The following is a 17,460-nucleotide window of genomic DNA, read 5'->3' on the forward strand; positions in this document are numbered from 1 at the left end:
GGTCACTGCACTGCATTTCAACTGATTAAAGTTGAAGAAAAAATGGAAAAACTGAGCTGTTCTAAAACTTTTGACCGGCACTGTACACACACACACACACACACACATGCAGCAAGGGGCCTATGACAGCCAAAGCCCAGCTCCAAAATAACCAAGGGTAACCCCTTCTCACCTCACCCCACACTTAATTAAACAATCAATTATCTGTGAATCAAAATGTCCAAAGGGGAGCAAACCTCGCCCCCAGATAAAGTATCCACACAGCCAAAAGATCAAAGGTGACACCACTCACCACTCAATGAAACAATCGAGTATTCATGTGCCAAAATAATCAAGGGTAAACCCCGCTGCCCCCACTCCCACCCAGTGAAGCGCTGGAGTATCCACAAGTCGAGGGGAACCCTCATTCTCAATGAAACAATCAAGGATCAATGCCACAAAATACTCAAGGGGAACAATTCAGTAAATGCGAATTGAAATCACCAAGGAAGACTCCCCATCCTACACGATGAAACAATCGAGTATCTGCAAATCGAAATAAGTAAACAAGAACCCCCCCCCCCCCATGAAGCGAGGAGAGTATCCGCACACCAAAACAATCAAAGGTGACAGCCCAGATCGATAAAACAGTGGAGCGTACGCGACTTGAAACGACTGCATTAAGCGACCCGGAGTCTGCGCACTGCTGTGTTAAAAGTTTGATCGGCTCTCTGTTAAGGAGCGAAGTCACACAGGGGTCTGTGGGAGTCTCAAACCAGCCTTGATTTTAACCAACGTGTGACAAAATCAGTCAACTCCATGCTGTTTCTCAAGCACTGGGTCCTGTGGAGGGACATGAATTGCCACTGTTTACAATGGTAGAGGCCTATACTGGGTTACTAATCCAATAACTGCACTCTATCCCACCTCAGCTTTGATGATCGATCTCAAATTACCAGGGACGGACATTCTGACGATCACACTCAAATTACCAAGGGGGACACCCACCACTGGTGGGTCAAGAACCTATTTACATGGGAAAAGGTGGGTCACAACACCAAAAAAAAGGTTGAGAAATGCTGCAGTACAGTACATCGCCTGAGTTTCTCCAAGAGAAGGGGTTCCCAATCTGGGATGTCCGCACCCTCAGGGAGTGCGAGATGGCATTTCAGAGGGTGCGCCAAAGAGGAAGGCTGTGTCACAATTCGTCAATATTGAATGAGGTGCGTTGTCCACGTGGCAATCGGTGTCTTGCAGTGTGTCATTATTTGTAGGTCATTTATTAGTCGGTGCTTCTGTTCCATGATATGACAAGAATTGGGCATTGGACACACAATTGTCTTGTGAATGAGCTGCAGAAATGGGCCTTCTCGTGGGTTCCTTTTTGCAGGAGTATACACTCGTAAAGGCAATTTCTTTTTATTAAAGAAAATGGAATTTGGTCTTTGCAATGATCTGCAGAGAAGGGTCAGGTCTTGCATTGAATTCCATGCATGCCCTGATCATGAAACAATCACCAATTTCCAAGTCTGTTTGGTATTTTTCGCCAGTGGTGGACAAGGGGGACCGAATTGGATGCAACACCTGCTGCCCACACTCAACCCACCTCTTCTGCTGGCAGTCCTGGCAGCAGCGCAGAAATTTCAACTGTGTGGAGCATCTGTTTTTGAACTGCAGTGCAGGTGTAATCAGGGGTGCAAAGCTCGTCAACTGTGTTTGACTGGTTAGCGGCATGACAACACCTATTGTTTAGAATCCCTTAAACCCTGCGATTGTGTGTCACATCCTCAGAGCATCTGATGTTATGCAGGATACCCCAACCTGGGGGGAACTTGTAGGTAAATTACTCAATTAGATAGATAGATGGATAGATAGATAGATAGATAGATATGTGAAAGGCACTACAAGACAGACAGACAGATAGATAGACAGACAGACAGTCAGATAGATAGATATGTGAAAGGCACTATAAGATAGATAGACAGATAGATAGATATGTGAAAGGCACTATAAGATAGATAGACAGATAGATAGACAGATAGACAGATATGTGAAAGGCACTATAAGATAGATAGATGTCCCCAAGGGGAAATTCACAAAAAGAAAAAAGTTTCCCCACTTTAATATTTTCACTGGACACGGTGAAGGCAGGAGGAGCAGCCATTGCTCGTGTCATGTTACTGGGACAATTGCATTGCAAAGGAAGGCGACTATGTAGAAAAGCGATGGAATTTGTTTTTGAAATTCTTAATAGAGTGTGGACACTTTTTGAACGCCCCTCGTATATTTAAATTTTATGCACAGAGTTATAAGCCTATTTATTTCTTTGAGTTCAGTTCATTCACCCACAGCACTGTATGTGGTCCAAAAAATGAGACATTTGACTTCTTCATCTTCAAATGCGATATTACTTTTATAAGGGGTGCGAACACCAAGCACACATTTTTGAGGGGGTTCAGGACATAGAAAAGGTTGGGAACCCCCTGCTCCAGAGCGTCCCTGTGAGACTGCGTCAGGCACCCATATTGAATATGGAGGAGTAGAATTTCCACCAGAAGTGAAAGTGGCAGTTTATCAGACACCTCACCACGCCAGTTTAGTCCTGGTGAAGGACCCGCTAATCAGTGGCACTCCAGGAGCTCTCATCACAACACATTGACCCAAGAGCTTCAGGGTACAGAGCCCCCCTATCTGAAACAAGCCCCACTCTCCACGTCCTCAATTTAGGTGAGGAAGCTTTAGGAAGGAATCAAAGCTAAACAGCCCAAGCGCTGCCAAGGAAAAAGGATTGTGCCGCACTCAGAAAGCTCCATCTTATTCCAGCAAACTCCCAGCTCTCAAATGGTCGTCTCAGCTCTGTTAATTAACACTGGCATAGATGGCCTTTTATCTTTCCTTCCATCTCAGTTTTTTAATCAGATTAACCCAAATGGGCATCCTTTAATGGCTTTTTTTTCTTTCCCTTTTTTTTTTTTCAGAAAATCTGAAAGAGGATGATAATTAAAATAATTAAACCATTGGGATTGGCTCTTCAAGCTTTTTATATTTGCTGTAGTTTCTGATCTGCTGCTTAAAAATTCAAAGATGGAAGAGAAATACTATCATCATTTAATAGCATTAACACTTATCTTAAAGGTCTTGCCAAATATGGCTCATGCCTTAGGTCTAACACAGAGCCTCCAGTCACAAATACGTTTAATTGGACAAAATAGTCCAAGAAGAACCACCATTGACTTTGTGAACAGGGGGGATAATAAAAAACCAAGGATGTCCGTGTCTGGGAATACGACTTTCTACTCTGGATGATTGTCGTTATCAACGCCCGTCTGCATGGATGCCATATGTCTCACACTTCATACCATCATGGCTCACCTGGATAACAAAAATGGCTATGCTGCACTCCTATTTATGGATGACAGCTCAGCCGTACCATGAAGGCTGACCAGTACCCTAGGACTTTAAACTTCCTTAAGCAACAGACCCCAGCATGAGCTGATCGGCATTCACCATATTCTCCAGAATGACCCTCAGTACAGGGGCTCACCACACGTAGAGGGCTACAGGGTCAAACGCAGCTCCAGCTCCATCATTAAAATCTGCCGATGACGCCACAATCATAAGGCCTCATCATGGACCTTCTGACTCAATGGTGCTACACCCCTTAATGTCAGCACACCCAAGGAGCTGGTCATAGTCCACACTCCTGTCTACTTCACAGAAGATGCTGTTAAAAGGGAGAGCGGCTTTAACTTTCTTCAAGTGACCACAACTGATCGAGTGCAGTGCACACCACAGGAAGGCTCATCGGTGAGGAGAGCTCAGGATTCTCCATCTGTTCTCACAAACCTCTCCAAATGTACAGTGGAGTCGTCCTCACCCGTATGTCACCCGTGTGGCTCAAGACTGTAAAGCACTGCAGAGGGTACTGGAGATGGCACTGAATATTTCTGGCAGTCACATGTGTTCTGTACAGGACATTTACAAAGCTCAGTGCCTGTCATTAAAGAGCTCAGCCATTCTGTATTCTCACTCTTCAGTGCAGCAAAAAGTAAAGGACCTTTAATACTCGCACCACCAGATTTGTGGACAGTTTATATATACTGTATATACAGTACGAATAAGTCCTACTTGGTATACGTCCTGTTTGGACGCGAAAAATTTGGCTTGGTATACGACCTTTGTTTGAGAATACGACTCGTGTGCTAGAACACCGCGCTACCCTTGTTTACGTCTCTCAAGACAAAGCCACGACTACCCACGAGCGGCAGTACGCCAGTTGCTAGCATTCAGTGAACAACCCGCGCTAGAACTCTGTGAATTTTCACGTAATTTTGTGTTTTGTCACGTGGATAACAGAAAAACAGTGTGCTAGCGATAGCGTCTCGGAGGCAATGATTTGCGAAAAGGCAAACCTGATGCATGCCGATCTTTTGAAAAACAAGGCAGGAACGAGCCAGGCAAGTGACGCGTTAAAAGCCAGCCATGGCTGGTTTGATCATTTTAAGAAGAGGACTGGCATTCACAGTGTTGTGAGGCATGGAGAGGGAGCCAGTGCTGATAAAGATGTCGCCAATGATTTTGTTACAGAGACTGGGAGAGAAAGAGAAACAACACCAGAATTTCAGATTCCTGAAGTTTGATTGGAAGGGGACTCTCCAACATCTCCTCCTCCTCCTCCTCCCTTCTCAGCACCATCCTAGTAGGCACTCGACTCTTCTCAGCAAGGTAAAGTGAGGTTAAATTTATTTCATCTAATTGCTTTTGTATTTATGTATTTTAGTATTAAGCAGTGTTGAAATTATTTTATACAACCCCATCAATGTATAATATGCCAATAACAATAGGATTTTTTTTCATGGGAATGGATTAATCATTTTCCCTTTATTTCTTATGGGAAAAATTCATTTGGTATAAGTCCTGTTTGGTGCCTCGGTATACGTCCTTAATCCATTCCAGATCCTTGGACTTATACCACTGTATTTACATTTGTCTCTGCAGCAGACACTTTTATCCAAAGTGACTTATAAAGGAGGTCAACGTAATCAAGTAAACATCAATCTGGGGGACTGTTTGGGAACAAGTGTGACAGGCCAAAGTGACAAAATTGATCATCAGAAGTGATGATGGGCAGTGCCAATGTGCCTCCCATGTGCAGGTCATTTCCCAATACACTAGGTGGCAGCATCCCTTATGGTGAGCCCCTATATGGACTGCTGCAGGGAAACATGGGAGTTGTGGTCCTGTTGGGTTCTGTGGGGGGCCAGCAGGGGGAGCTATTGGGAAAGGAATGTCCTTTTGCAGTGTGGTTCTGCCTATCATGGAAGTAATTCCTGGAGATAATGGTTTGGACACTGGAAGTTTACTCCCTGGTCAGGTTAAAAAAAAAAAACCAGAGCCCTCCACTTTACCTGGAAAGTCAGAAACGGGAGATGAGAAAGACAACGCTCGCCTGAGAGGAATGGAGAAAAAGAAAAGGAAACAAAACAAATTGGATTGGATGCTGCGGAGTACAAGCATGCCCAAGATATTTTTGTGAAAATAAGTGAATTTGAACCCAGGACTTGTCTTTGTGTAGTTGTCTCTAGGGGTTGGAGCTCAGTGACGTCCCTAATTAGCCACATAATGCATTTTATTATTATAAATGTTTGTGATGCACCATCTGTTGGAATGAAATATGCAATGCATTTTCTCAGTTATATGCCATTTGGTATGGGATTCACAAAAGCAATGCTAATATGTATGATGCGCCACTAGTAAAATAACAAATGCAGTGCATATGTCACTGTTATATGTTATTTGGTATGGGATTTGTAAAAGCAGTGTTAAAGTTTGTAATGCGCCATCTGTTGGAATGACAAATGCAATGATTTTATTGCTAAAAAGTTTGTGAAGCGCCATCTGTTGGAATGACAGAGACAAAGTAACCAGACAGACCCACTGACACTCCTTTCTTTAAGGTAGATGCAGTATATCACGTGTTAATGGCTGCATACTGTAGTTCCCTGAGGCCCTGTAGGATTTTCACCAGTGAAGTTAAAGTTGTAGTTGTGATCTCTTGGTGTAATTTAATAAACATCTGATCTTCAATTACAATTGTGAACAACTAGCTCCATAATGAGAGCAGTCCAACGATGTAGTGATTTCTGTCACCTCACCTGCTTCTTGTTACGGAACTCCAGTGCTTCTTTGACTAAGTTGCTATCCTGGGCCAGCAAGTTGTCAGGGCTAATGGAAGTTGCACCCATTTGTTCACATAACATCTTAGCCTAAAAAATAAATAAAAATACAAAATGAGTTCAGGACAAGGGCTTGAAATCATAATACTTGCTATAAGGAGAGAATATGATGACACAAGACAAATTATACTTTTAAATTTTGGAAAAGAGAAAATTGTTTTCTAAATATTACCACACACTGTTTAAGTTTTTGCTTTTTATATGAGAAATAAAGACATTTTCTATCAGGTTACACTAAGATGTATTTTTTTGCATCATTTTCAATTAAAATAAGCTTAATTTCTCCAAGCCTCATTTCAATTGCAGAAGGAATTTTACAAATCGGAGAGAAGTGCAGGAAAGTCCAGGGTCCGAGAGAAGCCATGCAGATTTCATTCTGGTCATGTATGGTAAGAGTGAACTCATCTCAGCTCAACCACAAACACCTAAGCAGGGGCGGGAGTGTGACCAGCTGTGAAGATGTACTTTACGGGGGTCCTGCGAGGTGCACAGAGTTTGCAAGGTCAATGTTTCAGACCATTTCATGTTAGTACCGGCAGCTCAAGAGTTGGGTCCATAATCACACCATAAAGCTGAATCATTTTAAGTAGGGAGTAGAACTTCCAGCAGGCCATGCCTCGTTCTCCTTTCTGTTTACAATTTTCATGGACAGAATATCAAGAACAAGTGAGAACTGCATGATATCCTACTTGGAGATGTGAGGGTCCTATAGGTAGATGTTAGATGGAATGAACTTTATTTCGCCCAGGGGGAAAAATCTGGCTTTTAATGACAGATAGAGCCTTTCACATATCTATCTATTTATCTATCTATCTATCCAATCTATCTATCTATCTAATCTATCTGTCATATAGTGCCTTTTATCTATTTATCTATCCATCTATCCATCTGATAGATAGATAAAAGGCACTATATGACAGATAGATTAGATAGATAGATTAGATAGAGCCTTTCACATATCTATCTATCTAACAGATAGAGAGATAGATAGATGAAAGGCACTATATGACATAGATAGATGAAAGGCACTATATGACAGAGACAGATATGCGAGACTGTTTATGGGCTCAAAAACCTGCATGATCCCGCCAGGCCAGGGGTTGGCACTGCCCTCTTTCCCGGCAGACCAGCTGACGAATCCTCAACCTAAAGCCACTTCTAGTCCTCAGAAGACAGACAACATCACTTCCTCTTCCAGTCCTCAAGATCATAGACATATATAGATAGACACCGCATTCACTGTGTTGCCCAGTCGACACTATACGTCAGCGCGTCCGCCCTATTGCGTGTGGCAAAAGTGCCATTTAAACTAATACAGGTAGACATGGAAACCGGGTTTTCTGATGAAAAAACAATAACGTTTAAAAGAGTATCATTTACATATAACAGATTTTGGTGAATCGTTTAAATGCAATTAGTTATATCCATTTATACACTAATGACAATTATTAAATTATAATAATAATAATTATTATTAAATAATTACTCCCTTATAAGTAACATTTCTCGGACTGCCTTCTTCCATCTCCGAAACATTTCTATACTATGTCCTGTTCTTACGCAACACAGTACTGAAGTATTGGTTAATGTCCTCATCACCTCACGTATAGATCACTGTAAGGCTATTATATCTGGCATCCCACAAAAACTTATACATCGCTTGCAACTTCTTCAAGATTCTGCTGCCAGGATAATAACCTGCTGTTCTAAATCCACTGAACATATTATACCTTGTCGCAGGAGGCTGGGTGTCAGACCCGGCCGGGACGCCTGGAAGGACCGAGAGTTGGTGCATTTGTCCTCCGGGCCACGAGGGAGCAACCACCCTGGGGCAGAAGAGGGCCACAAAAGGGGAGCAGGGAGGCTCAAGCCCATTGGGGCCCATATCCACCGCCAGGGGGTGCCCTGAGCCTCATGGAGCCTGGGACATATTTACTTCCGCCATACTCCTGGAGGACGATCCTTCCAGGGACCCCGGAGTGCTTCCGGGTGCTCTCCTGACGCTTCCGCCACACCAGGAAGTGACGTCAGGCAGAGCACCTGGAGCTCATCCGGGTTCCTATCAGGGAGCTGGAGTCGGGAGCAGGGGCAGGACGAAGCTCCTGTGGAGACAGGACAGGTGGCCCACGGACAAGAGAGAGAAAGGCCCGGAGTAAAGGTGATTAGGGCAAGAAGCACAGTGTGTTGTGCAGGACTGTGTTTTGTTGGAGAGCAGAAAATAAAGGTGCATTTTGTAAAGATGCGGTGTCTGTCTGATGGTGTCCGGGCAAGTCTCACAACCTATTCTCTCTCCACTTCACTGGCTCCCTGTTAACTACACAACACAATACAAAATCCTGCTCTTAACATTTAAAGCTCTCCACAACCTCATTGATCTCCTACAGACTTGCACTCCTCTCGCACACTCAGATCCTCATCTGCAGCTCGACTTTCTGTACCGCACATCAAACTCAGTTCTATGGGAGCTCGAGGGTCTCCCATTGTGCTCCTCAAACTCTGGAATTCTCTTCCCTCTCTTATACGTCAGCTCGATTCAATAACACATTTTAAAACTGCCCTCAAAACTTATCTTGTCAAACTGGCATACCAGTTGTGAATTTTGCACTGTTACTGCCAGTTATCTTTGTTTGTTTGCTAATTATTGCTTTTTGATTTATCATTCTCTTGTTTTAATTTTACTAATGTTGTTTAATTTTATTGTAAGGTGACCTTGAGTGCTAAGATTATAAAATGGGATTTTCTAATGGCCAAATATAACCAAAACAATTGTTCAGCCTTACCTATGAAATGTAATCCCCCGGGATCTGGTTTGGAGCATACAGCGGTTTGTACAATCCCAAGCAGCACATTATTCATTACTTCACTGCAGACAGCAGTGCCACTCGCAATATGGCGGCGACGTTGACCTACGATGCTGCTGGTCATGTGGCGTCTAGTAATTCTATGTCTATGCTCAAGATTCCATCTCCATCTGATGTCATTTCCGGTTCCCAGAATTCTACCAACCCACTACATCACTTCCTGTCTACCATCTATATGGTACCCATGTTCTCTTTTTCTGCCAGTTCTGTTTTTCCAATTGCAAATGGAATGAGAAACAAATTTTAAGGCCAATTTGGTGCAACTGTATGTGAAGAGAAATTTGGCTCTTTTGAAAACACATTACTTTAACATGGCCTTCTCATAACTTCACTGTAATTTAAATCCTGATACTCTGTATATCCAATGTATTATAATAACTATTCATGGTGGCTCTAAAATCTGTACTAACCCCTACTCTCTCTTCTGTTTCCTTTTCCGGTGTCCTTTTGGTGGTGGTCTACTCAAAGCACCATGATGTTCCAACAATGATGGATGGATTAAAAGCCAGAAGTCTGTATGACCATCAGCATCAAGCGACTCCGTGAGAACCCGAACTACAAAGAGGACTATTTCATTTATGTTAGGTAGAATGCCCAGAGGGGACTGGGCGGTCTCGTGGCCTGGAACCCCTACAGATTTTATTTTTTTCTCCAGCTTTGTGGAGTTTTTTTTTTTTTGTTTTTTCTGTCCCCCCTGGCCATCGGACCTTACTCCTTTTCCATGTTAACTAATGTTGTTTTATTTTAATTTCTTATTTTGTCTTTTATTTTTCTTTTCTTCATTATGTAAAGCACTTTGAACTACTTTTTGTATGAAAATGTGCTATATAAATAAATGTTGTTGTTTTGCCGATTTTCACCTGATGCCAGTGCCCAGTTGCATTTCTGAACCATTCCAGAACTTTCTTAGCCTGTCATTGGGCATTCCTCCACTACTGGGGAAGAAAAAAAAAACCACACACACACACGCGCGCACTCCTGCTGCCATAATGAGGTACACTTAATTAGCCAAAACCTTCCCAGATTTTGTGACAAAATGTTTTGCTCAGATCGTGAGGCCTAATGTGTGCCATGGAGGTACTCTCCATACTATTAGTATGCAACGACCACATCCTGATCAACTCCGTCCGTATGGCACTCTTGGTTTTTTCCATCCATAGGATATTTCTCATCTCTCTATCATGCATGTCAAGGCCAGATTAAGATCCCCAACTGGCCCCTGGGTGACTTGGCTCCTTAACAGAGAGTCAATCATACTTTTAATAATATAACGTGTGGACACAGATTCGTTTAATGCGGTGGTGTGTTTCTGACTCTTGATTTTGCCATGCTGATACTGGTTTATTACATCCATCCATCCATCCATCCATTTTCCAACCCGCTGAATCTGAACACAGGGTCACGGGGGGTCTGCTGGAGCCAATCCCAGCCAACACAGGGCACAAGGCAGGAACCAATCCTGGGCAGGGTGCCAACCCACCGCAGGACACACACAAGCACACCCACACACCAAGCACACACTAGGGCCAATTTAGAATCGCCAATCCACCTAACCTGCATGTCTTTGGACTGTTGGAGGAAACCGGAGCGCCCGGAGGAAACCCACGCCGACACGGTGAGAACATGCAAACTCCACGCAGGGAGTCAAAGTGTTTTGGGGTCCTCCTTGGTCATTTTGCCATGCAGATATGAGATTGTGAAGGGGTTTTGGTGAAATGGCCTCTTGCTGTCAGACACCCACAACACCCTGATGGTATGTCTGCCCCTGCTAAGCATCTCCTGCTGTCCACAGAATAAACAATGACTGTATGTACGTTTATTTGGACAAGAGTGCATTGTTAGCGCTGCAGGGTTACTGTTTGGGATACACTCATAGTTACGTTTGACTAGAGCCCACTGCCATGCTGCCTTCATGTATTAAAAGGCCAGAAGTCCACATAACTGTCATCATCAAGTTCTTCAATGTGAACCCTGAATCCAATGAGGACTGATTGTGACGTCATTTATGTTAAGTAGAACTTGGTGGTCTCATGGCCTCAGGACCCCTGCAGATTTTTTTTTTTCCTCCAGCTGTCTGGAGATTTTTTTTTTTTGTTTTTTCTGTCCTCCCTGGCCATCAGACCTTACTTTTATTCTATGTTAATTAGTGTTCCCAAATTCTATGTTCTTATTTATTTTGTCTCTTTTCTGTTTCTTCTTAATATAAAGCACTTTGAGCCACACAACTTAAATATTCAGCTCTGTACTTTCTCACTCAGATTTACACATAAAGAAATAGCTGGTCCCAGACTCCGTGCTTTAAATGGTCTTGCCGTATGTACGCCATAGGCTATATGGGTGATGGCATAGCAGAAGTATAAATCAGCCATAAAGGTGAAAAATTTCTGCAAGTTCATGAAGAAACAAAAACAACAACAACATGGTCACCTAATAAGACGAACATTCTGTGTACGCGTTACTGCATACTCAATAAACATTGGAAACACTAAAATAGGGTCTTATAAGGACTGGGCACCCCAACATGTGGACAAGACACTGATGTCCATTTCATTAACCACAGACACAAATGTCTCTGCACTGCGCCATCGGCGTAGCCGTATGTGTAGGTGGATGACATCAAAATCAGTTTATACTTCTGCGTCAACCCACACTGCAGGGATCTGCCCGAACTCTTGCTCAGTGAATGATCCATCAATAAGTGGGCAGTTTTTGCCCTCTGGGATAACCTCTCCCCTTGCTACACATTCACACTTCTTCCGTTGACGAACGCATTTGTCCCGTTTTGTCCCATTTTTCTACTGGAAGGCGAAAGGAAACACGTTTCGGGAAACACGTAGTTAACCAAATGGCCAAGTGGTACACGATGCACGTCAGGCTATATCAATATTGGCCAGTCCACAGTTTTCTCGCACAATTGGGCTTTTTTTCAATCGGTGTTTGCCGAGGATAAAACAAAGCACGTAGTATAAAAGCAGACATGGGGTCATCTAAAAAAACGACATGGAGTCATCCAAGGGCTTTCGTGGGTTGTGGTTTATTGGGCTACTCTTCTAAGCTCAATGTGGTATTTTCAAAAGCATCCCCCTCCCCCCCCCCACATTCTTACCATGTTTTTCATCTATCCGACGCCCCTTTCCCTGCTGTTCACACTATTAAGATGTACTTTCTTGTTGTTCTTCTTCATCTTTTCCAACTTCTGTGTGGGGTGGTCATTGTGCTTCAACATCCTTCTCCAAACAACTCGGTCCTGCACCTCCCCACCAGTCAGACTCTTTTCCATCAGATTTTCTTTTATTTCATCCATTCACCTCCACTTTGTCCTCCCTTACTTTCTCTTCCCCTGGACTTCCATTCCCATCACTCCTTTGGCCCCCATATTCATGGCCTCTCTCCTCATCACATCTCCATACCACCTCAACCTGCTATCCTGTACTTTCTTAGGCAGCTCTTCAACGTTTCCACTTTTGTTGAACCTCTGATCGTCTCTTGTAAAACCTTCAAAAAGGTCAAACCCCGACTTCAGCACGATGAACATAATGCTTTACTATCAATGCTGCCCTCCCCTGCTTTTCAGTTTGTAACTTTGGCTAAGCCATGGATTGGGCTCTTAATTTTATTGGCCAACTACACTATTTTTAAGCTACTCTTGGGCTATACATTTTTCAAGGGCCTGGCAGCCCTGGGCGTGCCTTATGTGTACCATAGGCTATATGGGTGATGGCAGAGCAGAAGTATAAATAAGCCTTAAAGGTGAACGATTTCTGCAGGTTATGAAGAAACAAGAAGAATCAAAAATAAAAACACATTTTCATTACAAGAATTATTAACGCTACTTACTATTGTCTTTTTCCCAGCTGCCGGTGGACCCAACAAAAATATCTGTGGAACTAAAAAAATAAAAAAGGTCAGTCAGTCACTGGAGCCCAACTCAGAAAGCATAGGGTGCAAGGCAGGAACAAACACACACACACACACACACATACACACACACACTAGGGCCAGTCTGGCGTCACCAATTCACCCAACCTGCATGTCTTTGGACTGTGGGAGGAAACCCACATGCAAACTGTGAGGCAGCAGCGCCACCACTGCGCCACCATGCCACCCAAAGGGAAACCAACATTCATATTTAAAAGCAGCATAAAACAAAATGGAGCCTTCTTAGCACAGACTTCAATGTTGTGGTGAACTTTCTGTATCTGCAGTTGTGTATCTTCTGAATGTGCGGCTCCCAAACTCGGTCCTATGGACCCCCCTGTGGCTGCAGGTTTTTGTTCTAACCAGATTCATAATCAGTGATAACAACTGAGGATTATTGATCCCATTTAAATCGACTGATTTGTTTATTCTCTTCTCTTATTGTACATTCAGAAAAGTGCAGTGCTATGATTTTACACGTATACGACATTTAGAAATCTTTATTTTTTGATTTTGCTTTAAATGCTTAAATTCCCTTTTTTTGATTCCTATTATTTTGCCCTTTTTCTATGCAGTTTACTGCCTTCATTGTATCCTAAAAATGATTAATTAAAAATAAGCAGAGCAGACACCTATGTAAAGGACACGGAATGATGAAAGGCTGCAGCTACCTCAGTGCCAGACCCACAAATTATGCAATTATTCATTATCAGCAAATAATGAATTAAATAACCTGAACTTCTGAAAAAAACAATCAAAATCAAGATGAAAACATTGATAAAAACAAAAAAAACCCACGTTATTCCCATAAAACTACTGCACTTTTAATAAAAAAAATTAAAATGTGAGCAGCAGGAGGCTCTGCGCTACAGGAACCAAGTTACCGAAACTATTTTCTAACATTTCAGTAATTATTCACCGCTCTGATGCTGATCTTTTGGATCATAAAATAGGTCATTTACGGTAGCAATTGACAAGAAGAATTCAGAATTAATTGCAAAATTAAGGTATTTGAGGGTTCCTCTAGTACAGGGGTCACCAACTCCAGTCCAGGAGGGCTGCAGTGGCTGCAGGTTTCATTCTAACCCTTTTCTTAATGAGTGTCTTGTTTTTGCTGCTAATTAACTTCTTAATTGACTTGCTCTTGAAGACTCAGACCCCTTAATTGTTTTTTAATTAGCAGCCAAACAATAATGAGATACAAAATGAGCCAAAACAACTGGTGTCCATCACACGATATCTGAAAATAAAGAAAGACGAAGGTCTCAGGAATGTCGATCTTCTCAGGTCATCAAAACACTTGACCAGCGCTCTTAGAAAGAGAAAAACCAACAATTTCAGAAATGTCTGCTGTTGCACAATGAGAGCAGCAAGAAGCCACGGAATTAAAGAACAAGCTTAATTAACAAGAAGAATCAGCGTCTAATGAAGCAGCTGGTTGAAGTGAAATTGGTTGGAGTTTGCAGCCCTGACTTAGTTGGTCTTCTCCTGGCTCCCTCACTTCATGTTTCATTTCTGTTTAGGTGCCATTTAAGGAAAGGAATGAAGCAATTCAGAGGAACAATGAAGAAATTCAGGGGAACAAATCTTAAAAGAGAAGTCAATTAAAACAAATTCACAAGAAGTTAATTAGCAGCACAAGCAAGGCACTCATTCTAAAAAAAAAGGGTTAGAATGAAAACCCGCAGCCACGGTGGTCCTCCAGGACAGGAGTTGGTGACCCCTGCTCTAGAGCTATGGCTACAGGTTTTCATTCCGCCAGTGTCCTAATTAGAACTCAGTCCTTGCTGATAATGAAAGTTGGTGTTTAACTCTATGCCTTGTTACCACATTAATTCATCAAAGACCAATTTTACTTACATTGTAGATCAGAGGTCCTCATTTACAGATCTGGGGCATCATGTATAACACCGTGTGTAGAACTCGCACTATAACATGGCGTAAGCACAAAAGCGGGAATGTGCGTACGCACAGAAAAATCCAGATGCAGGAATCTGTACTTACGCAACCTTTCACATTCTTCCACTACATAAATCCTGATCAGCGTGAAAAGTAACGCACGTGCACGCGCCTTCCGTCCCGCCCCAACTCCTCCCAGAATTACGCCTCTTTGAATATGCAAATCGTCTGAGTGTCGTATGAAAGCTTATTAGGGTACAGACAAAAAAATAGGCACACAGTGGGGAAAAAAGCACGAAATGTCAACTTTAATCTCGAAATTTCCACTTTAATCACGTAGTTTATTTTGCCATTAAAGTAGAACATCATAAAGTTCATCTTAAAATCGTTTAATTTACTAGTTTCTCAAATCCCATTGTAACTAAAGTAGGACGTTAAATGCTTTGTTCTGTATTTGATCTTCTTTGTGCTCTGTGTGTGAATCACTACCTGCTTCTTAAACGGGCTTTCTTTTTCTCCGACAGGACACATAATCCATTACATTCGTGATATTACAGCTCTCTGAAAAATTAAAATACTGAGATGTATACATGATATCTTTTTCATGATGATAGGAATGAAAGCATGTTATTAAACATGGGAACACGGTGGCGCAGTGCTTGTTCATATCTCACGCAAGAGGCTTGCTGCGCCATGTGCGACTTTCAATGACATAATTTATCACAGCAGTACTGTCTCTTTCAAACGTACTAACCTCCAATTCCTGTCCTTACTTTTCTTTCTCCAAAAACCCAATCGCCACACAATCAGCTCTGTAATAGACGTGAAGCCATCTGTAAGCTTAGAATGCCGATTCTTCAAAACTTTTAAGGAACATTGAAATATCTTCGTAGTACATGTTTAATTATTCTATCCGTCTATCTTTCCAGTGTTGCGTCAGCGCAAGAATACAACGCAATGCAGGAACAATCCCTGAACTAGCTAGCGCTGCGGCACCGTGTCCTCATATGTTTAATTATTAACAATAAAGATTATCTAAATGAAGTTAAAGTTTTATCTGTATAATATAATCAACATATTTTGCTGCATTTCACCTTAAAAATGATATCGTCATCATATGTAAATACGCGCTTCATAAAGTGGCGCAGGTTGTGCAATATTATAATTGTAGTGCAAGTTTACAGTGAGGTAATTGTACTTATAAGTACAAACAGTTCTACAAGGAGCACTTGATGGACTGATTGAGTGCGTTTAGAGTTCTTGGGATGAAACTTTTTCTAAACCGTGAAGTCCGTACAGGGAAGTCTCTGAAGCGTTTTGCTGTGGCTCAGGCAGCGTCTGCTTCATGCTGTGTACCGATATTTCTCTTTCCAATCAGCTGCTGCTGTGACTCCTCACTCAGATACAGTGATATAAATACTCCGAGTGGTGCAGTGAGAGTAATATGGATAAAGATGATCTGCTGTGGCAACCCTTAACGGGAGCAGCTGAAAGAAGAAGAGGATGCAGTGAGAGTAACAACGCTAAAGCAGTTATGGTATTTGGAATACTATGGCTATTCCCTGGACCATTATATTGCTGCAGGTTAATTACAATCAGATGCCTTACACTAATAAACAATAAGCAGTTAGTTTCAGTGTATTTATAAAGCCGCGTCAGGAATGTGGAGCTAAGAAAGAAAGGGTGACCACACAGGAACAGTAGCACTGCTTTGACGCTGGGTGCCGCCAGTCTGCAAAACCAAGCGGAGAAATTGCATATGCCAGGGCATGAGGTACCATGGAAATGTGCGTGGCTTTACGCCAAGTTTAGGTTTTATACATCACAATTTGAGCGTGGAAACGTTCATACGCAACATTTCTGTGCGTATGCACCGTTTATACATGAGGACCCTGGAGGTCCACAGTGGCTGCAGGTTTTCATTTCAATCAATTTCATAATTAGAATCCATTTATTTACTACTAAAGCAATATGTTTTTTGGGCTTAATTTTAGTTCTCTTGCCAGTTACCATTCAGAACCCTTAATTGCCTATTTTAGATTTTAGCAGCTGCATTTAAGTTTTAATTGTTGCCCGTTTTCTTAATCAGACATTAGTCAATAATGAGATGCAGATAACCAATAAACCTGCACCTCTCCAGCTAACATGCTTACCATGAAGCATGTGTGATAAACAAAAATGTTTAGAAATGAAAGAGGGGACTTGGAAGGACCATTAAGTGTAAATCTATTCTGGTCCACAAAACCCATGGATAAATGTTCTCAGGGAAGGAAACTCTACAGTGCAATTCAAATCGGTCTTGGATGAATGCAAGCGTTAACAAGCCAAACAGTTCAATACCAAGTCTCATTATCAGCATGGACTACATTCTAATTAGGAAACAAGTTGGAATAAAAACCTGCAGCCACTGCGGCCCTCCAGGACTGTGATGGAGGACCGCTTCTCTACAGTGCTGCCTCTTTCTCTTACATGATTTAGCCCAAAAACTATTCAGCACATCATCATCTCCTAACAGGCTTGAGTTTCAGGTTTGGAATTTTTTCGTCCAGCCGTTTTCGCTCTGGACT

The 17,460-nt window shown here is 42.3% G+C and overlaps 2 protein-coding genes across 3 annotated transcripts in view; both read right to left on the bottom strand.

Annotated features, from left to right (window-relative positions):
• The window catches only part of ak8 (adenylate kinase 8), a 175,881-nt gene that overhangs the window by 137,707 nt on the left and 20,714 nt on the right, over nt 1-17,460 (bottom strand). For both annotated transcript variants that reach the window (XM_051931801.1, XM_028808573.2), the window contains exons 4-5: nt 12,914-12,963; nt 6,135-6,245 (exon numbers count right to left, since the gene is read on the bottom strand). In XM_051931801.1, the coding sequence (XP_051787761.1) occupies nt 6,135-6,245; nt 12,914-12,963 (161 nt within the window). The remainder of the gene's footprint in view (nt 1-6,134; nt 6,246-12,913; nt 12,964-17,460) is intronic.
• Nucleotides 1-17,460, bottom strand: part of LOC114656939 (hamartin-like) — a 180,543-nt gene that overhangs the window by 95,100 nt on the left and 67,983 nt on the right. The gene's annotated exons all lie outside the window — the stretch shown is intronic.

This window comes from Erpetoichthys calabaricus, chromosome 9 (genome assembly GCF_900747795.2).
Source record: "Erpetoichthys calabaricus chromosome 9, fErpCal1.3, whole genome shotgun sequence".
Taxonomy (NCBI): domain Eukaryota; kingdom Metazoa; phylum Chordata; class Cladistia; order Polypteriformes; family Polypteridae; genus Erpetoichthys; species Erpetoichthys calabaricus.